At 43.1% G+C, this 22,124-nt stretch overlaps 1 protein-coding gene across 1 annotated transcript in view; it reads right to left on the bottom strand.

The window, feature by feature from the left end:
- Positions 1 to 1,042: 1,042 nt before the first annotated feature.
- The window catches only part of Rbl1 (RB transcriptional corepressor like 1), a 59,312-nt gene continuing 38,230 nt past the window's right edge, over positions 1,043 to 22,124 (bottom strand). Inside the window, exons 17-22 of the mRNA XM_021183601.2 lie at positions 18,138 to 18,314; positions 16,186 to 16,257; positions 14,452 to 14,530; positions 7,792 to 7,940; positions 5,515 to 5,679; positions 1,043 to 2,802 (exon numbers count right to left, since the gene is read on the bottom strand). Of these exons, the coding sequence (XP_021039260.1) occupies positions 2,632 to 2,802; positions 5,515 to 5,679; positions 7,792 to 7,940; positions 14,452 to 14,530; positions 16,186 to 16,257; positions 18,138 to 18,314 (813 nt within the window). The 3' untranslated portion in view covers positions 1,043 to 2,631. The remainder of the gene's footprint in view (positions 2,803 to 5,514; positions 5,680 to 7,791; positions 7,941 to 14,451; positions 14,531 to 16,185; positions 16,258 to 18,137; positions 18,315 to 22,124) is intronic.

Below are 22,124 nucleotides of genomic sequence, written 5' to 3'. Positions count from 1 at the left end.
TTTGTGAGACCTAGGGCTTCATGCATGCCAGACAGGAATTGAACTATAGCCCCTACATGTCCTGCTCATTGGAAGCACGTAGCACCATACAGTTCCAGAGGGCGAGTCTGTGATGTCTAGTAGAAGGCATGATGGCAGGAACAGTCTGAACCTGTACCTCAGACTGCAAGCAAGAGGCAGAGAGCAGTCTGGGAATGGATGATGTGACCCGCCCTACCCCTGCAAATGGAGCAGGGGTTACAGACAGGGCTGGGGAGCTGGGATGGAGGTGGGCAGAGGCCCTATGAGTACTAACGGTAATAACTAGTAACGCACTGGGGCCAGCTTCACTCTTACTCGGGGTGAATCAAGTGTTAGATAGTTTTGAGGAAGGGGCTAGAAACATCCTGGATGGGCAAAGCTCATTGGCTGAAGGCTAAGGTCCTGAGCCGCCTCGTTAGCATGGGGAGGCGTTCCAGGGATCTCAGGCGCTAGCTGAGTGGGTTCTTACCTGGAGAAAGGAAGCTGGTCCTGTAATCCACCCCAGGTTTTGTGGGTAGATTACATTCTGCAGGTATTGGGGGTGGGGTCTGAGATCTCCCAGGTTGAGAAGAGGAAGCCTCGAAGACAGAGAAGTTTGCTTGCTATATTTTACCAAGCTCAGGACTTTCCTCTAAGGTCAGACTTCAACCTTAGCAGCAGGACTTTCAGGCAGCATGAATTTTTTGAAACCTCAAAGCCCTCCCCCAGTGACGTACCCCCCTCTAGCAAGGCCACACTGTCTAATCCTTCAACTACTGAGGCATATAAGTGGGGGGAGGCGTGGCAGGGTGGGGGGGGGTTCGCGCGCTCACATATAGGTTCCCCTGAAGACTAGCGGAAGGTATTTCATCCCTTGGAACTGTAGATAGGCTGCTGTAAGCCTATATACAGTGTGGTATTTTGTAAGAGCAGCCAATGCTAACAGCTAATTGCTCCAACCCTGACATGTATTTTAGAGAGCTGCAGATTTGCTTCTAGTTATACAGTTAAAAGTACAATAGTTTACGTTTTTAAAATTCTAATTTTTATTAACTATTTTATATACATTAATACAAAGTCCTGAAAATTGGCAAATTCATTTCTTAAGTTTTTAACATAGCCACTGAATAAATCTACATTTATATTTTGTACATTAATAATGAAAGTGATACAGTAGTTATAGCTACACAGAAATATGTACAAGGACTCAAGACAGACTATTATTTGGCTTATTATAACATGTGTAGATACTACACAAAACACAAGAATACAATTTCAGACAAGCAAAACATAACCCAAACCTCTTTTTAAAATTTAAAAATAAAACTTTGGTTACCATTCATCATTAATTGGCAGCCAAATCTTAGACTATAGTTCAAATTAGCTAGCACTGGATATGTTAGACATGCTGAGCTAGACTGCCAAGCCAACACTTTATATTTTAAAAAATAAGGTTTGCTGCTAAAAATATTTATACTGATACATCATCTAACTATTAATTTAAATGGCTTATTCACATCCTTCCCGATGCTAGGCACTCAGAAGAAAAGGTGAACACTAGCGACCTGATTCTTTAGAAGGCTAAACCTCCAGTGTGGGAAGATCCTCAGGGGATCCAGGAGTTACACCCAGGGAAACTCATGAGAAACCGTAATTACTGGAACAAAGGGTGATACAAAATAGAAAGGAAAAGCAGTACTTAAACTGAAACACTTCACTTATAAGGCATGAAGTGATTTTAATGTGAAAACTTCAAATATTTCCAGGAAATTAAATAAGCAATGAGAATGACTAATTTAGCTTTTTGAGTCAGGGTCTTGCTCTGTAGCTGCACTGGCCTGACATTCCCAGCAATTCTGGGTACTGGAGTTATAGGCATGTCCAACTGCGCCCAACACGAATGAGTGAACGATCTTATCATAATGCTACTTTAGTTGAGAAATTTAATTTCTCATTTATCTAAAATTTATTCTCCTAGATGAAGAAACAGTTTCTTATTTTGAGAACTACAATACTGAATACAATCACATAAAATAATTAAAGCAATATCATGACAATCGTAGTTTTAAAAACGAGTATCCCTTTTACAGGGTTGTAACATCAAGCTAAAAGGTACAGAGCCCAGGTAAAAGCTGCTTGTACTCAACGAGAGGAAGAAGACGGAGGCACGGACAGTCCCACACACTGGTGGCACCTGAGGGGCAGCTGCTCCAGCAGGCCCAAGGCAGGCTGGTCCCTCAGTGAGCTCTCCTGTGGGAGCTAACCTCAGCACAAGCAGACAAGTATCTCAGAGACTCACTGACCCAATATTAAAAAGCACAGGAGACATTTGATCATTTTGAAAAGACAGTTAAAGAATAGTTTCTTCTTAATTCACCCTAAAAAGAAATCCTAGGAACAAACATTAAAAAAAGAAAATCTTATTACTGTTTATGAAGGCACTTAAAACATTCCTTTCTAATCTACCTTAAAATATATGTCTGTTAGCTATAAAGGGTGAATACATGCTTTTAAAAAGGAGCGTACTTTTGGTGCAAGGTTTTGTATAACCCAGTGATAAAAATGTGAAGGATGGAGCCCCAGCTTTCTCCAGAACAATCCAAAAGTGCTTTGATCAGGCAAAGGGTGACGTCAATGATTTGCTCTCTCACTGACAACATCTTGTAGTCGCTTAAGTAAAACATCATCGTTCTCTTGGCAGAGACGTTTGGCAGGTGAGTCTGCATCTCCACTGATGGCTATCACACGCTTCTTGGTTTTCTGCTCGCCTTGTCTTATCATGTTGTTGATATCTTTCAAACTCTACAAAAACAAGAGGGCATGTGTAAAAGGCAGGAGAAAGCAATTTTACGTAAAGCACTAAGCTAACTCTCTTTTCTTCCTCCCATCTTCTACCCCAATCTAAGCACTGGTATAGAGATTAGCTTTTGAATCTAAACCAACTTACAGTGGTGGCTTTTTGAGTGGTTTTAACCAGACCAGAAGGAGCAGAGGCACCGAGGAACCAATGTTACAAATGTGAAATTCACAAGTTTTACCACCCACTGTCTGAGTCAGACATTTTGTGGTAGGGCCTACCAATCCATGTTGTTTATTTAGTGTGTGTGTGTGTGTAGGGTGCATTACAGCTGTGGCATGTGTACAGAGGTCAGGGAACAACTAACAACTTTTGGGAGTTGGTTTCTCCCTTTGCAGTGTGGGTTTCTGAGACAGAATTCAGGTCACCAGGACAGTGCAGTGTCTTAGGGCTTCTTCTTTTCTTACTTTCTTTTTTCTTTTCTTTTTTTTTTTTTTTTTTTCAAGACAGGGTTTCTCTGTGTAGCCCTGGCTGTCCTGGAACTCACTCTGTAGACCAGGCTGGCCTCGAACTCAGAAATTCGCCTGCCTCTGCTTCCCAAGATCTGGGATTAAAGGCATGTGCCACCACACCCGGCTGTCTTAGGACTTCTTGTCTAAACAAAACACCATGACCAAAAAGCAAGTTAGGGAGGAGAGGTTTTATTCAGCTTACACTTCCAGATCACTGTCCATCATTGAAGTCAAGACAGGATCACAAACGGCGGAATCCCGGAGGCAGCAGCTGACGCATAGGTCATAGACTGGTACTGCTTAGTGGCCTGCTCAGCCTGTTTCCTTACAGAAAAGGATTACACGGAACCAGGGATGGTGGCACCACCCACAATGGGCTGGGCTCTCCACAACTGATCACTAGTTGAGAAAATGCCTTACAGCTGGTTCTCCTGAAGACATCTCCTCACCTGAGGCTCCTTCCTCTCTGATGACTCTAGCATGGGTCAAGTTGACACATAAAGCATCCAGGACAGCCAGCCAGTGTTTTCACTCACCGCCAGCTGCGACCCAAGTTTGTCTGTCTGTTGAATCTCATTTATTCCTTACTTATTTAATATGTATGAATGTCTTGTTTGCATATTTGTATATATGCTGTGTGCATGCCTGGTACCCACAAAGGCCATAAGAGAGTATCAATCCTCTGAGACTGGCAGTAGAGATGGTTGTGAGCCACTGACTGGCCGCTGGGGATTGAGTGTAGGTCCTGGGAAACAGCAGAGTGTGTGTGTGTGTGTGTGTGTGTAACCAAAAATGTAAATAAATAAACACACACACATGCACACATTCTTTAACTTTTTATGTGTTTGTTTCTGGTGTGCGAGCATAGCACACATGTCGACGTGTAGACATCTCAAAGGTCTCAGGGAGATAAGTCAGGTCATCAGGCTTGGTGGAAGGAGCGTTAACCTGATTGATGAGCCAACTTATTGGTCCCTTTCTTTTCTCCCAGACAGGGTCAGGCTGGTCTTGAACTACTGGAAGTCTGTCTGCCTCAGACTGACACATTCCTATCCTGGTTTAACACAGTAATGCTGTTACACATCTGATGTGCTTACTGATTGCCTGGAAATGACTCTGATTTAGCTGGTGTGGGATCTGTGAGTCACCGCAGGTAATGCTGACATTACAGGCTCAGGAGAGGTGGTTCCTGAAACTCCCAGTTGTCTAGAGTGAACGTTCTAGCTGGCCCTGCCTGCTAGCTCTGTGATCCCACAGGTCTGCAGGACAGGGCTAGTGTTCAGCTCCCTTGGTGATTCTAACTCTGATTCAGGAATCACTGCCTGGATCTCATGGTCTAATATCTTCTAAACACTTTTATGGGACAAGTCTCATCTTGGTCAGTTTTCCTGGGTAAGTAGAGTAAGACCTCTGTAAGCATGGGACCAAACAGGAAACTGAAGCGTTAAGGAGCTGTCATTGCACTGATACTCACATATTTGTCTAAATAATACTTGTGGCTTTTAGAAACTTAAGACACTGCTGTGCAGTCCTAGCAATACTGAAAAAGTCCATCTCTGACACATCTCCAACAGTATACTAGGTAATGCTGAAGCCAGTCTCTTCATAAACACAGACAGGAGAGTAGGCCCCGCTTTCTAACTTTTCACTAACTGGAGGGCAGCTCGGGCATCTGTTGAGACACTTCTCAAAATATGCAAAAAACAAAACAAAACACCAAACAACCAGGGAAATGGTTTAGTGGTTCCTATTCCGGCCTGAGCCCACTTCAGAGCTGCCACACCCCTGCCATGGGCTCTGTACTCTCTGCAGAGCTCCTAAACTTTGTTGAATGTTGCTAACCATGTTTCTAAAAAACTCCCTACCCCAACAATAGGGCTTAGCATCCTCCATTAGCCCCACTTCTGTGACTGTTCAAACAACTCAACAGCTCAGCGCTGGCATTACAGGTTATGTACCAGCATGTATGGTAATAGCAGTGCTTCTGGTCACACAAGCATGGTGCAGTTAGTTTATATTTTATTACTGAGAACTTTATAAGAAGAAGATGAACAGCTGCTGGCTGACAAACTGAACTCAAGTTTTAAGAGGTAAAGCTACTTGAAATCCAACGTTTTCATAGTTACTTGAAAATTCTAACCAGAACCCCAGCCCTGACCAAGGATGTATGGGAGCTGCTCTTCAGGCCATCTGTATGCACTGTACCTTAGAAGGGCTGCCGTTGAACTTGTACAGCAGTGCGCTCCTGGGGGTGAGGCCCGCTCCGTTCTTGTGTGGAGACACATAGAGGGAGTGCTGCTGGGAGATGCGGCGTGGGGAGCCTGGCTGCTGCTTAATGTGTGGGAAAGGAGAGAGCGGGGGAGCATCCATCTAGAGTGACCCAGAAATCATATTTGTAAGACAAAAGAATAAAAAAACATATTGCTCTTTGTAGCAATTTTTGCTAGAAGATGTTCCATTTTAAGGGCTTATTTATGGCTGAAAAAAGCAAAAACTTGTTATTGTTTTCATCAACCACTACTAAGCAAGCTAAAGCTTATCTTCCTCGGTCACCCGAGAAACCCTGCACCTAGTCCTGATGATTCTGGACAAGGTGGCCACACTGGCACATTTGTCATCCCATACTTGGCAGAGGCAGGAGTATAGTCTAGCCTGGGCTCTGTCTCTCCAAAACAAGGACAGGAACACAAATGACTGGGACAAATCACAGGCACACGTGGGATCGGGTTCACACCATGGGGGTGACAATAGGGGTTGGGCTCACTCAATTTCAAGTATCATAAACCAGCCACACCAGACTCTGGACCACAGCAAACAAACCCCCACAAGCCAGGCTTCCTGGTTGATAAAGATGAACAGAAGTACATTCCTGAGCGCTGCCCAAGGAAGCACAAGCAGGCTGAATGAAATGACAGATGCAGTCCAGGACTGGAAACTGGGTTCAATAAAGAGAACACTGAAGCAGACTCAAGCTGAAATGAAGATGGAATTGAGAGAACTCAGTACAGCCTGGCAAGTAGAAGACAGACCCAGGTCTCAAAAACAAAGGAAAAGAGCTAGACCATACAAGGAAAGAGTATAAAACCATTTTAAAAAACAGGAAGGGTGTGACAGGCCCCAGACCTTAGCGCAACTGACCCCATGATGGAAGTACCATTCAGGCTGTATATATCAGCACACAGCACCACATGACAAAACTAAAACAGAGAACCAATCCACCCAAGTCCATACACTTCTGGGAGTAGCTCTGAATATATTAGCCTTGTTTTTTGGCTTCTGTAGCTCTGTGTCTGGCTCACTGTTCTCGTTAGCTGAAGTGTGTCAGCCCAGGACATGGTTTTTATGCTTAAGAGCTCACCCTGAGCAAGGCTCAGGCTACACTGGGATCCCAAAACTGAGTGTGGTTTCTGGCTGGCTAATAAAAACTTTCTATTGGCTTAAATTCATGTCTAAGCAGTCTTCTCTGGAATACCTGCCATTTCTGGAGGGTCTACCAGTCTGTCTCTGAGGCCCTCACAGTGTGGAAGAGGCCTGGCAGTGTTCAAAGAGCTCCTGGGACAACCTAAGTGCCACATCCCCAAGACTCCCTCTGGTCATTTGCCTAAAGTTGGGTAAGAATCTGACACTTCCACCCCAGAAGGAGACAAGTTAAAAGGTTGCCTGCTCTGTCACCTCTCAAAGTAAACCTGGTTAAGGAGCATTCTGTAGCCATCCCAGGAGAGGTCAGAACTGCTGACCCAGTGTCTGCATCCACATGTGACCTCACTGGGTTCAGGTGCATAAATGTGTCATGGCCACACCTGGTTGTCTTGTCTGTCTGTCTATGTATTTGTCAGTTCTGTTTCCATGTATTGACCAGTGGCTGTTTCTGGTGTGAGAACCACTCCTAACCTGACCCTGACTTAAGATCTGCCTCCTCTTGCTGGGGACCAGAATCCTTTTGGTTCTGCCAGGCTGCCCCAAAAAGTTGAAAAACCCTTCATTTGTCTTAAGCCAGAGCACTCCCTTGTTTCTTCCCTGACTGGTCTGGGTAGGGTTGGTGGGGAGGGGCTGGGCCTCTCATGGTGGTGGTGGGGTCTGACATCTAAGCACACAGGGAGGGAGAAATTCTATTTCTATTGTCTACTGGTTATCCAATACAAAGTGGTCAGTCCTGAAACCATATATATAAATATATGGTATATATATATATATATATATATATATATATATATATATATATAAATGCCAGATTAAATGGACTCAGCAGGTTACATTTATATATGTATGCACATATGTATACATATATGCGTATGCACACACACACACACACACACACACACACACTCACACACACGTTATAATAATAAAGAAAAAGAGGCCATCAATTTGAGAGGCAGTTGTGGGGAACATGGGAGGGACTGAAAGTAGAAGGGAGAAATTATATAAATATAGTTTAATTAAAATTAAAAGAATTTTGAAATAGCAAGACTTAAAACTTACTATATGGTCCTGATTGGATAAATCATACTTCAATGCAAATGACTTCACTCTTCCTACATATACTGTATTGTAAAATTTGATAAGATCACCTCGTTCCTCTTTCACTGGTTCACTGGCACAGTTGGGAGTCTTTGTGGCGTCTTCTATGTCTGTTAAGAAGAATTCAGCATTGTGATAGGTATTCTGTAATATTAAATTAATAACTTGGATTATATTTCTTTTAACAAAGTTAAAAAGAAAATCCTTATTAAAAAGCAGTTAATATTCTCAGAGAAGTTTATCTGCATACTTCACAAAGCACACTGGGAGTGTAGTGGCACAAGCCTGTGATCACAGCACCCGGGAGGACTGAGGGGAGGAGGGGGAATCAAGAGTCCAAGCTTGGGCTACACCAGGAGACTGTTAAAGAAATAATCCAACCAGAATGTCGAGAAATGTAACTGTGTGAACTGGTGTCTCTAGTGACAGCTCACAGCACATTTCACAAGGGCAGTTCTGACCTCACTGTCACCTGTGGCCTTTATTAAAGAGAACCAGCTCTGGTTAGGTCTTAAGCAACTTCAAAACGGGCAGCAGGGAAACACCCTGAGTTCAGAGGCCAAGAAGGCCCACAGAGACTCATCCTGGTTGTCTGAAGTAGTGGAAGGATTATAAAAGGCAAAGCATATGTTTACAGGTTAAGAAAGACACAAAGTGAACCAGGTGTGGTGATGCACATTTTTGATGCTGGCACATAGAGTTCTAGGACACCTGGGGCTACACAGTAAGAACCTGGATCAAACAACAACAACAACAATAACAACAACAACAAGATGGATTGCTTGTGTTTATCTTCTTGCAAATACAAGGAGAGGAAGTTGTAGGGCTTGTTGTTAGTTTTGGTAAGTTTTATTCTGTAGTAGACTTGTAGCCCTCTTCCTGCCTCAGCCTCCAGAGTGTTGGGATTTAGGCCTGAGCCAGAACTGGCCCGCACATTCTAGGACTCTTATTTCTCCTGTATAACAGGAATTCTAGTTTTCAATTGTTATCCCCTCAGCTGTTAAAACAGAAAACAAAATTCACTCTAATGTGCTGTCTTATCTGTTGGCACCACTTGAATTGACTTCAAGCGGAGCTGCAGTCTGCTCATTTGCCAGGAGCTATCTAGGAGAAGCTAAAAACTAGGAGGTGATCTTCCTGAGATGGTTCTGCCATAGACTGTCATTGTATGACTGTCATGCTTTGAATATGCTTGACCCACAGAGTAGCACTAATTGGAGGTGTGGCCTTATTGGAGTAGGTGTGTCACTGTAGGTGTGGACTTTAAGACCCTCATCCTAGCTGCCTGGAAGCCAGTCTTCTTCTAGCAGCCTTCAGATGAAGATGTAGAACTCTCAGCTCCTCCTGCACATGCCTGCCTGGATGCTGCCATGTTCCTGCCTTGCTGATAATTGACTGAACCTCTGAACCTGTAAGCCAACCCCAATTAAATGTTGTCCTTATAAGATCTGCCTTGGTCATGTGTCTGTTCACAGCAGTAAAAACCTAACTAAGACAATGACAAATCTGCTTTTTTAGGCAAGGTCGAGGATATTAAATCTGAGGAAAGATTCCTGATATTAATATTCTTTTCCTGTTATTATTAAATATATAACAATCACTAGATACTTACCCACCCTTCTGAGCAGATTTCTACAGACCTACAAAGATGTACTACGTTGTAGTGATGCTATATAGAAAAATAGATAATGATTCTATAGAATTCCTGACTTGATTCAAATAATTTTAGGAAGACAGTTTTTAGAGATGGTCATAGTTGCTAGAAAGATGTAATAAACTTAGAATCAAGAATGGAATGCGCCCACTCCTCAGAGTAGTAAGTAAGGGCTGCATAATAAGAAATACAATGAGCTTTCCCAATCACACTAAAAAGAGCACTAGACTTGGTACAATTTTGTGTTCAAGGAAAAACATTTAGGTCCAAGTATAAAGTCACAGGTGTGCACTATGATAAGGCAAGGCCATGTAAAAACTTTTGCTTTGAACTTTTAATGAGTATATTATAATGAAACACTGCTGTGATCTTAGGATAAACATCCTTCTACAACTCCCATTTTATGTAACATTTTATCTCTGAAGTAATTTCCTAAAGAACTTTTTGTCTAAGAAGGTATAAAAAGACCAGAGAAAAGAAATAAAGTTGTTGTTGAATGGTTTGGCTTGGGGAGTTCTGCCCCATCCATCCATCCATCCATCCATCCATCCATCCATCCATCTAAATATGTATGTCTATGAGTCTACATGTTAGCATGTAGAAAAAAAATATATATGTAAGCATGCATGAATACTTGTAGAGTTGATTGTATCAGACAGTAGGGCCCAGTCAGAGTGTGGGTGTATGAATGTTGAATGTATATGTGACTGTGTGTATTTACCTGTACAGAGCATCCTAATTCTTTTTTTTTGAGACAGGGTTTCTCTGTGTAGCCCTGGCTGTCCTGGAACTCACTCTGTAGACCAGGCTGGCCTCGAACTCAGAAATCCGCCTGCCTCTGCCTCCCAAGTGCTGGGATTAAAGGCATGCGCCACCACAGCCAGGCACATCTTAATTCTCTTCCTTTCTTTCCTGTCTGGTTCAGAAAGAGTTAACAGTGTAGCCAGAGAGGCTTGTGGCTGATTCCCCAGAGAAAGGAGCACCAGTAGCAAATCCTTTCACTCAATCCCCTGCTGCTGCTCATTGCCAGGTATCAGCTCTGTTAACGCACAAGCAATAAGAGTCACGTTCTTAGCACAGGACAATAAAAAAGGGTTAAGTTTCCTTAGTGTTTATTTAAGTATAAAGAATTAAATAAAGCACGGAGAATTCTAATGCTTAATAAAGCACAGAGTTAAAGAGAAAAGAAGCCAGTGGGTTTTTAAATTAGTTAATTAGTTAATTAATTAATTAAATGTATAAGTGCTCTGCTGCATGAACACGCAAATGCCAGAAGAGGGCATCAGATCCCCTTATAGATGGTCATGGGCCACCATGTGGTTGCTGGGAATTGAACTCAGGACTTCTGGAAGAGCAGCCAGTGCTCTTAACCACAGAGCCATCTCACCAAGCAAAGCCAGCATCTTTTAACCATAGAATAAGCAAGAAAGATTTTAGAATCTTTTAGAAGTTACCAGCAAGCATTCAGTATAGTTAGAGAGCTAGAAGGCCAGAGACCATCAGTCTTCAAAGCAACATCTGAAGCTCGGTCCCCCTAAAGCGCACTCCAGGGCAGGCAGGCTCCCAGCACTCACTGTCTAGGGAAAGTGTATAAACTCAGCTACTTGTACGGAATCACCTCCTGCTTTTGCTGCTTCTGCTTCTGCTTTCTTCTTCTTCTCCTTCTCCTCCTTCCTTCCTCTCTTTTCTTCTTCTTTTCTTCCTCCTCCTCCTCATCCCCCTCCTCCTTCTTCTTCTAATTTTAAATCCTCCCCCCCCCCCCCCGCCCCGAGACATGGTTTCTCTGTGTAACAGCCCTGGCTGTCCTAGAACTAGCTCTGTAGACCATGCTTTCTTTGAACTCACAGAGATCCACCGCCTCTACCTCCTGAATGCTGGGAATAAAAGTGTGTACCGCCATGCCCGGCCTATTTCTTTATAGTAGTAAAGAATCTACTGCCAACTATAAGGAATTTAACATATCAAAGATGAGTCCTTATTTTCAACAGAGTTGAAGTATTCCTTTGTCTTAGGAAAACCAGAAAATTAAAACAGCTCCGGACCATGAAAATGCAGGGAACCTCTAAAAGGGTCAGACATACTTTGGATGTCATCTCCCATAGCCAAGTGCTAGGGATTAAAGTCAGGGCCTGCACATGCTTTTCTGACCTCCATGGACACCTGTACACACGCGTATATTCACACACACACACACACACACACACACACACACACACACACACAGGTAACACACATATTCTAAAAAATATATTTAAAATCAAATGGTCTGGAGAGATATTCCAGTGGTTAAGCGCACTTATTGCTCTTACAAAGGACCTGGAATTAGTCCCCATAATCCACAAGGTTGCTCCCATTCTATCCAGTTCCAGGGGATCTGACACCTTCCAAGGATACTGCATGCATGTGGCGTACAGACATGCAGCATCTACACATAGAAAAAATTTTTTTAAAAAACCCCACAATTCCAGTCCTTAAAAACAAAATAAACAACCTGAGTACTTGGCTTTGCCTGTGGGAGATACTGCTTCTACGTGTGGTACCCTGCACAATCCCCGCACCCACAAGAAGGCCTTTGCTAGAAATGGCCCCTCAGTCTTGAGCTTCCCCACCTTTAGAAGTGTAAGGCATAGAGTTCTGAGTTGTCTTAACTCTGCAACCTCAGGTATCTTGTCAAAGCAATAGAAAATAAAGTCTGAAATTTAGTAATAGCTGATGTAGGTCAATCTCATTACATGAGTCAACACTAATTATTTAATGTTTTCTTTAGATTATAAATTTCACTGTTACAGAAAAACATACTAGATACTTTAGCTTGGCTCTTTGGTTTGAATTTTTTCCAAGGATTTAAAGTCAAGTAGAAAAGAAAAAGGAAATCCATCCATGGTTGTGATTAGACCAGAGATCTACATCCCAGGAGATAGACGAATGTTTGAGCAAAGAGCATAATGGAAGCATTTCTACGGCTTAGGGGACGGCTGAGACACGTGCTGAGGAAATCCACACCCAGCTTCCTAAGGGACAACTCAATGACCGCACTGGTCCCTCTACACAGACTGTCATTAGTATTCAGATTGAGAAGACGCAGACTACAATACTCGCCACTTAAACATGGAGAAGGTGTGGTTAGAGAGATGGCTGCTGGACAAGGAGCCACCACATGGGTGCTCTGCGAGAGCAGTTGGCACTCTTGACCACTGAGCCATCTCTCCAGGCTGTGCATGCATCTTCAAAGTCATTTTTGTGCGCTCAGTTGGTGGAGTGCTTGTCTAGTGTACACCAAGTTCTGGATTCTATTTTCAGCATCTCATAAACTGTGTGGTACCACAAGCATTCAACCCAGGGCTCAGGAGGTCAAAGAACTGGAATTGCAAGGTCACCCACTATCTGATACACAAGGATGAGATCAGCCTGGGCTAGAAATCTTGTCTCAAAAAAGGAAAAAAAAAAATCAAACACCAGAATAGGCAAGGAATCCAGAGGTTTCTGCAACTTCACCTGGTTTTTTCTTTTGTGATTTCCCACTGTCTCAGGAATAATACACTTAAGTAAAAGGAAGTAACTGCTGCCTACATATCCTGAAGTCACACTCTGACAGATTATTAACTGGTGTTACAGTTTATACCTGAAATGTCCCCTAGAGGCTCACAGTCGAAGCCTTGGTTCCCAGCTGGCATTGTTTTGGGAGAAAATGGAAATTTTAGGATAAAGTAAGAAAGTCCCTAAGGTAGGCATTTAAAAGCTTTATTGGGGGGGGGGGCTGTTGAGATGGCTCAGCAGTTAAGAGCACTGACTGCTCTTCCAGAGGTCCTGAGTTCAAATCCCAGCAACCACATGGTGGCTTACAACCATCTGTAATGGGATCTGATGTTCTCTTCTGGTGTGTACAGTTACAGTGTACTCACATACATAAACTAACTAAATAAATCTTAAAAAAAAAAAGTTCTATTCAGGGTCAAGTCTCTCCTCTCTCCTTCCTGCTGTCATCCACCGTGATGTCTGTGTCCTGATAGCCCAGAAATGATGAAGTCAGTCAGTGGACCATGGGATGAGAACTCTGAATCCATGTGGTAAAATAAATCTCATCTTCTCCTATTTCTGTTCCTTCTTTTAAATGCTTCTCTCAGGTGTGTGTTGCTGCCCCCAAAATTGAGCACACTGGGACTTTGTTGACTGAGATAATCTAAACTTACTTCCCAGTAGGCTTGTCTTTGTTACTTTTCCTGCTGCTGGGATTCAGAACTCTGAAAGCACTTAAGGAGAATGGGTTTGTTTGGTGCATGGTTCGAGGACACAGCCCATCACCAGCTGGTCATGATGCATCACGGTCAGAAAGCAGCTGGATTCCTTGTTATGAAGTCTAGGACCAACCTCAGGGGACGGTGCTGCTTTTCTTTGCCCACGCCAATGACCCTCCTTATGACAATCCCTCCTAATCACCTGAGGCTTACTAGGTGATTCTAGAGCTTGTCAAGTTGGCAATAAATTCTAACCAACCCAACACTACAGTGACTCAGAGCTCTGCAATCTAAAATTGCCTTTCGGTCTGGAAGTGCAGTGAGTGCAGTGGTAGAGTGCTTGCCTAGCCTGCTGTAGTCCTAATCTCTAGAACTAGAAAAGGAAAAAGTGGAAACTGAAGAAAAGCATGCCCTGTTCTTGCAGAGGACACAGTCTGGTTCACATCAGACAGATGACAAATGCCTGTAAGTCTCGCTCACAGGATCCCAACACCCTCTTCTGGCCTCCACAGGTACCTATAGTCAGTCATTCTCATATGCGCTCGCTCTCTCTCTCTCTCTCTCTCTCTCTCCCCTTACACGTTCACAAACACAAATAGTAAGTCTTTAAAAACAGTGACTATATTGCTGATTCCACCTACAATGTGAGTCCATGTTGCCTGCTGCCTACTATACTGTGTACAATGTAGTCAAAGGTGTATTGTGTACAGCATATGAGTTGGATAAGCTTACCACCATCGGTCATTTCATAGTCACCATTGTACATCACAACTTCTCCTGGAATACTTTTCAAGAGAACACTCCTATATACCTACAAGCCAGAGGGGAGGGATCGCTTAGTCATAAAGAGATACAAATGAAACAAAACCAAAACAAGAGCAACATCAAGTCAGTTAAGGAATACCTCTCATGTGGGTTATCACAAAACCAGTTAAAATCATATTAACTCTCATAAGTACAGATTATGGGAAACATCACAGAGAAGAAGAATTGAGGCAGAAAAAAAAAAAAAAAAAGTTCCTTCCCTGTCCCTAAAGTCTTTCCTATAAGATGGCTACAAAAACACAGTCTACCTTTTTTTTTCTTTTTTTTTTTTTTCTTTTTTTTTTTTTTTTTGAGACAGGGTTTCTCTGTGTAGCCCTGGCTGTCCTGGAACTCACTCTGTAGACCAGGCTGGCCTCGAACTCAGAAATCTGCCTGCCTCTGCCTCCCAAGTGCTGGGATTAAAGGCGTGTGCCACCATCGCCCAGCTCCACCTTTTTTTCTAAGTCATCTATAAGGTGCTGAGAGATTACTCAACTAGGACTGGCGGGGCTCATTTTGGATTCACACTAACCTAAGGTAGGACATCTTCTAGACTTTGTTCCAAAGGATTTTCCTAAAGAGGCCCAGAAAATCTGCCACAGTGTTTAATAAATATTTATACTTTTAAATGTCCTTCTATTGCTCACTATTGGTGTGCTGGGGGCTTAGGAGAACAGAGTCATCTGGGCATCAGAGGAGGTGTGATTACCGGCTCTAACTCTCACTATTTGTCTACGATTAAATGGCCAAAGCCTTAAGGTGACTTTCTGTGCTCTTTAATTCAAATAATTAAAAGGCAAGGCAAGGCAAGTAAGTTATTCATTAAATATTTCCCTTGTGCCAGGACATCTACCAACAATTAATATTTCCATGATCAAAACAGGATTGTCACCGTGTCACTAATAAGCTATCAAAGATGTAAACATTATGACGTCAGGCAGTCATACTGGTGATCCGTGCCTATATTCCCAGCACTGGGAGGGAAGGAGCTATGAGTCAGGGCCATCCTCAGGTGTTAGTAAGTCTGAGTACAACCGACCCGGGCTGGGCGTGAAGGAGTGGGTGCGTGAGACCCAGTCAAACTGAAACTCAACCAACTGCAGACAGCAAAGAAACCAGGGTCAACAATTCCTCAAATTTCATTAGCTTTAACCATTAGAGTATCAAGCGAGCTTCATACAGTTAAGAAATAGTATTAGTAGCCAAGTGTTGCGGCACACCTTTAATCCCAGCACTCAGGAGGCAGAGGCAGGCAGATCTTTGTGATTTTGAAGCCAACCTGATCTATATAGTTAGTTCCTGGACAGCAAGGGTTACATAATGAGACCCTGTCTCAAACAAAACAAACAATGAAATGTTGTTACACCTATCTTTTGTTAGGTTTTCTAGTGAGAAATGTCTCTCCTCCTAAAATGAACAGAAGTCACTCCAGAATGTGTGAGGGTAGAAGCAAGACATGGATAAGTCAGGAGGAGTCAGGTTTCCAGCCTTCTACTTAAGCTTTCCTTTAATGAAACTATTTCTTGAGTTTACTGGCATCCTTTAAACCAAGAAATTCAAACTACAGTAAAACTATCAAGTAATTACTTTTTATATATCCTGATAGCAAAGAAATGGCATAAAAATCTATTTTTGGACAGCAGGAAAAATAATGTAACTCACGTGACTATTAGCTTGGGGCTGATTCCTGTAACTTTTCATTATTTCTTGAAAAGTTCTTTCTTCTTTTGTTACCTTAAAAAAAAAGTATATTTATCAACTGCTTTTGAAAGAAACATGGCTCTGAGCAAAAACTTCAATTATAGGTTGGTATTAAGAGCAGCCTTGCAGAAAGCCATTCACCCCAGGCCGCTCTATGACTAAAAACCACATACATTTATGATTTTTGCTACTTTTAAAGTTCAGGCTTTGTGGCCTGTGGGGACACAGTTACCAGTCTCATTAATCAACAAGCAGTAGACCCGGTAGGATAGAGCACTACTGAAAATGAGTGTTGTGAAAACTGATGGAAGAAAATGAAGACACGCTGAGCCCCTGCAGGGTCTGGCTTATTACTTTTAAGTACTTATTTAAAAGTAAATTAACCACCTACTAAAAGACAGAAAAATATCTCGCAGTGATTCATCAAAGAACTGGGTAGTTATTAATTATAGGATTAAGTTTTGAGTGTTTTAAGACAGTTTGCAGGGGTTCTAATACTTAGAAGTCACAGTAGGAAAGGAAAGAGATTAGTGATCCAAAAAGGAACCCCTCCTGTTATCTGCTATCGTAACACGGGTTTCAATTAATCCTTCCCTGATGCACTATGACTTAGAAGTAGAAAAGCCTAAATTCTGACAGATTTCTGGAAAAACACAAATGATTAGTTAAAAACATGTATTAATGCTTTATATAGATATTTCAAAAAATTATTCTTATTCTACATGTATGAGTGCTTTGTCTGCATGAATGCCCATGTACTAAATGCATGTTTGGGGGCCAAGGAAGCTGGAAGAGACTGTCAGATTCCCTGCTACTAGAGTCATAGGGGTTGTGAGCAGTCATGTGGGTGCTAAGAATTGAACTCAGGTCCTCTGGAAGGGCAAGAAGCTAGTGTTTTTAACCACTGAGTCATCTCTCCAGCTCCTATATATAGATATTTTAAAGAGGTACTGAACAGGAAGGGCACAAGAGAGTTTGAAAACATACCTTTTGCCTCGAATGCTTAAAAATCAGGTCTTAAAATTATATACATTGGCTGAGACTGCGAGTTTAGCCAATATACTGTGAAGGCAGAAGTTATAAATGATTTTTCCAATGTATGTCAAACTTTTAAAAGACAAGCAAGATGGGTTCCTTTGTGACCTAAACATGGTGTGGCAACAAAAAGCAAAGAGTACAAAGAAAGGCGTGGGCAGAGGCGTCCTACGCCAGATTAGGAAGGAAGAGGGCCACTAAGTGTTGCTACTTACTGGGTAACTGTGGCCAAGTGACTTCAGTTCTGCACCTTACTCATCAGAATGTGATGCTCATTTTATTTTTAAGTCTCACAACCAGAGACATCACAGGGAGAGGTGCAAATGTGTTATTCACATTTCTAAATTCCTTTATAACCAATGTATTCTTCTTTTTAAAAACATAAAAATTTCATGTGTGGTGATAATGATGTGTGTGTGTGAACTCAGGAGCACATCTGACACAGAACAGAAGACAACGTTCACGATTCGGTTTCCCCTTTTCCCCTTTCACTATGGGTTCAGATCAAATTCAGGCTTGTGTGGCCAGCACCTTTACCCATTTTACATGTAGTCTTTTTTTGTTTGTTTGTTTTTCGAGACAGGGTTTCTCTGTGTAATCCTGGCTGACCTGGAACTCACTTTGTAGACCAGGCTGACCTCGAACTCAGAAATCTGCCTGCCTCCCCCAAATGTAGTCTAACCAAGTGAAAAAGTTGATTATTATGAAACTCATAGGAAAAGTCCAGACATTGTAGTGGCTTGAAGTTATTACTTAATAATGGTAAGCAGTATCGGCTTGTAGCACATAAAGAAAACTAAGGACCAAGTTCAACAGTGTTTACTGATGCTTCAAATTAAGGTAACGAGGGCAGAAGCCCCCTCCCATCCTATACATACTTTTGCCATGATGTAAAACGCACACAGAAGGAGCTGATCCAAATGCCTATCTTTCATTAAATCAGGGCAGTGAACTAAAGTGAATTCAAAACATGTCCAGATCTTCCTTCGTAATTCATTTGAAACATCAAGTTTTAGACATAAATCACGTAGGCGCACACTTGCCAAATGATAGACCTAAGAGAGAAGAGAACACATTATTATACAGCAAGTTACATGTCAAGTTTCTAAGTCTTACCATGAACATGGGCTTATAGGCCAAGCTTAAAAAACAAAACAAAACAGGTAGGCTGCTAATTACCAAATCATCTAATTTTTCTGTTTTATAGCATTAGTTTAACTGCTGTGATTAGAGAATATAAATAAAAGCTATAGATGGAAAACTACTTTACAGTGTTTTTTATTTTTTTTATTTAAAGATTTATTAATTTACTTTATGCACAAATACACTGTTGCTCTCTTCAGACACACCAGAAGAGGGCATCAAATCTCATTACAGATGCTTGTGAGCCACCATGTGGTTGCTGGGATTTGAACTCAGGACCTCTGGAAGAGCAGTCAGTGCTCTTAACCACTGAGCCATCTCTCTAGCCCCCTCTATAAAGTGATCATGCCTAATACTCTATAATGCCACCATGAAAAGTAAGAAAAAGTAAAAATAGGGTTCACCTGCATAATAACTATTATAAATTCAAACATTTTTCAAGTGTTCAGAATGCCCTGTGTGTTCTTTTTGGGTTGGAGTAAAATTCCTGGAATGTCAAATATGCCAAGTACCAAAGTTCTTAACTTTTCTGAGCCTGAAAATGACTCAGAAAGCAAAACATTTTTAAAAACAACAACAAACCAAAAACCCAAAACCCAAAAACCCAGTCTCCTGCGACTGGAGTGGCTCTATGGTTTAGAGCATGCCTGGAGTCTGAGGAGGCAGAAAAAAGTGTCAGGGTCCCTGGGACGGGAGCTACAGACTGTGTGAGCCACTACCTGGGCACTGGGAATTGAACATGGGTCTTCTGAAGAAGCAGCCAGTGCTCTTAACTACTGAGCCATTTCTCCATGCCCTAAACAAAAAATTTGAAAATAAGGTAGGGAGTGCTGGAGGAAGACATTCAACATTAGCCTCTAGCTTCCATGCGTCCACACATGCACATATTCCAGAGAAAAAAACTTTTGTCAAAATTAGGAATCTTTATGCATCAAAGACTATAATCACCAGAGTGAAAAGGCAACTGCTGCAATGGGAGAAAATCTCTGAAAACCATGAATCTGTTGAGGATATCCAGAAGAAATAAAGGACTCCTGTGACGATCACAAAATCTAAAGGACATTTATGCAAAGATGTCTAAACTAACAAAAAGCCATACTTATTAAACAACGAGAAACTAAAATGTAAGCAGGTGTGATGGCTCAGTGGGTAAGAGTACTTCCAGAGGATAGGAGTTCAAATCCCAGCACCACATGGTAGCTAGTAACAGTCAGGGCTACAACTCCATTAACAAGAATGTCAGACTCTTTTTGGCCTCTGAGGGCAGTGTACAAATATGGTGTACAAATAAAATACCCATACACATAAAGAAAAGCACACACACACACACACACAATGCCCTGGTTCAATCCTCTAGACCAAGCCAAAAAGAAAGAAAGAAAGAAAGAGGTGAGTCCCAGAGCGGCTCTTTTATGAGGCCTACTGTCCCCACCACTGACAATGCAGATCTCTGTGAGAACTGTAATTGGTAAGGCCATCACCTTGGAGATTGAGCCCAGCAACAGCACTGAGGAAGTCTAACAGCAGGAAGTCAGCCTTTTCATTACAATATAGAGAAGCAGCCCCGTTTGGTCTGATCTTGAGCTTGAGGTAAGATCCTTAGTACCCCCTTTACCACATCTCACTGCACTTTGAATAAAGTTCTTGCACTCCTCCCACCCAACCCCCCCAAATCTCAGAAAGTCACTGTTGATAAAGAAGGTGGACACTGTCACTGTGGGTAGGGAAGGTGGACACTGTCACTGTGGGTAGGGAAGGACACTGTCACTGTGGGTAGAGAAGACACTGTCACTATGGATAGAGAAGACACTGTCACTGTGGGTAGAGAAGACACTGTCACTATGGATAGAGAAGGACACTGTCACTGTGGGTAGAGAAGACACTGTCACTGTGGATAGGGAAGGACACTGTCACTGTGGGTAGAGAAGACACTGTCACTGTGGATAGAGAAGGACACTGTCACTGTGGGTAGAGAAGGTCACTGTCACTGTGGGTAGGGAAGGTGGACACTGTCACTGTGGGTAGGGAAGGACACTGTCACTGTGGGTAGAGAAGACACTGTCACTATGGATAGAGAAGACACTGTCACTGTGGGTAGAGAAGGACACTGTCACTGTGGGTAGGGAAGGTGGACACTGTCACTGTGGGTAGAGAAGACACTGTCACTATGGATAGAGAAGACACTGTCACTGTGGGTAGAGAAGGACACTGCCACTGTGGATAGGGAAGGACACTGTCACTGTGGGTAGAGAAGGACACTGCCACTGTGGGTAGGGAAGGACACTGTCACTGTGGGTAGAGAAGGACACTGCCACTGTGGGTAGGGAAGGACACTGTCACTGTGGATAGGGAAGGACACTGTCACTGTGGGTAGAGAAGGACACTGCCACTGTGGGTAGGGAAGGACACTGTCACTGTGGGTAGAGAAGGACACTGCCACTGTGGGTAGGGAAGGACACTGTCACTGTGGGTAGAGAAGACACTGTCACTGTGGGTAGGGAAGGACACTGTCACTGTGGATAGGGAAGGACACTGTTACTGTGGATAGGGAAGGACACTGTCACTGTGGGTAGGGAAGGACACTGTCACTGTGGGTAGGGAAGGACACTGTCACTGTGGGTAGGGAAGGACACTGTCACTGTGGATAGGGAAGGACACTGTCACTGTGGATAGGGAAGGGCACTGTCACTGTGGGTAGGGAAGGACACTGTCACTGTGGATAGGGAAGGACACTGTCACTGTGGGTAGGGAAGGACACTGTCACTGTGGATAGGGAAGGACACTGTCACTGTGGGTAGGGAAGGACACTGTCACTGTGGGTAGAGAAGGACACTGTCACTGTGGATAGGGAAGGACACTGTCACTGTGGATAGGGAAGGACACTGTCACTGTGGGTAGGGAAGGACACTGTCACTGTGGGTAGGGAAGGACACTGTCACTGTGGATAGGGAAGGACACTGTCACTGTGGGTAGGGAAGGACACTGTCACTGTGGGTAGAGAAGGACACTGTCACTGTGGATAGGGAAGGACACTGTCACTGTGGGTAGGGAAGGACACTGTCACTGTGGGTAGGGAAGGACACTGTCACTGTGGATAGGGAAGGACACTGTCACTGTGGGTAGGGAAGGACACTGTCACTGTGGATAGAGAAGACACTGTCACTGTGGATAGGGAAGGACACTGTCACTGTGGGTAGAGAAGACACTGTCACTGTGGGTAGGGAAGGACACTGTCACTGTGGGTAGAGAAGGACACTGTCACTGTGGATAGGGAAGGACACTGTCACTGTGGATAGGGAAGGACACTGTCACTGTGGATAGGGAAGGACACTGTCACTGTGGGTAGGGAAGGACACTGTCACTGTGGGTAGAGAAGGACACTGTCACTGTGGATAGGGAAGGACACTGTCACTGTGGGTAGAGAAGACACTGTCACTGTGGATAGGGAAGGACACTGTCACTGTGGGTAGAGAAGACACTGTCACTGTGGATAGGGAAGGACACTGTCACTGTGGGTAGAGAAGACACTGTCACTGTGGATAGAGAAGGACACTGTCACTGTGGGTAGAGAAGAACACTGTCACTGTGGGTAGAGAAGGACACTGTCACTGTGGATAGGGAAGGACACTGTCACTGTGGGTAGAGAAGACAGATAGGGAAGGTGGACACTGTCACTGCTGAGAAGGAGAAGGCAGATGCTGCAGTAAGGACAGATAGCAGTG

Source organism: Mus caroli, unplaced genomic scaffold, assembly GCF_978045245.1.
Source record: "Mus caroli unplaced genomic scaffold, Mus_caroli_1 scaffold_2, whole genome shotgun sequence".
Lineage (NCBI taxonomy): Eukaryota > Metazoa > Chordata > Mammalia > Rodentia > Muridae > Mus > Mus caroli.
This window is presented reverse-complemented; position numbering and strand designations above follow the sequence as displayed.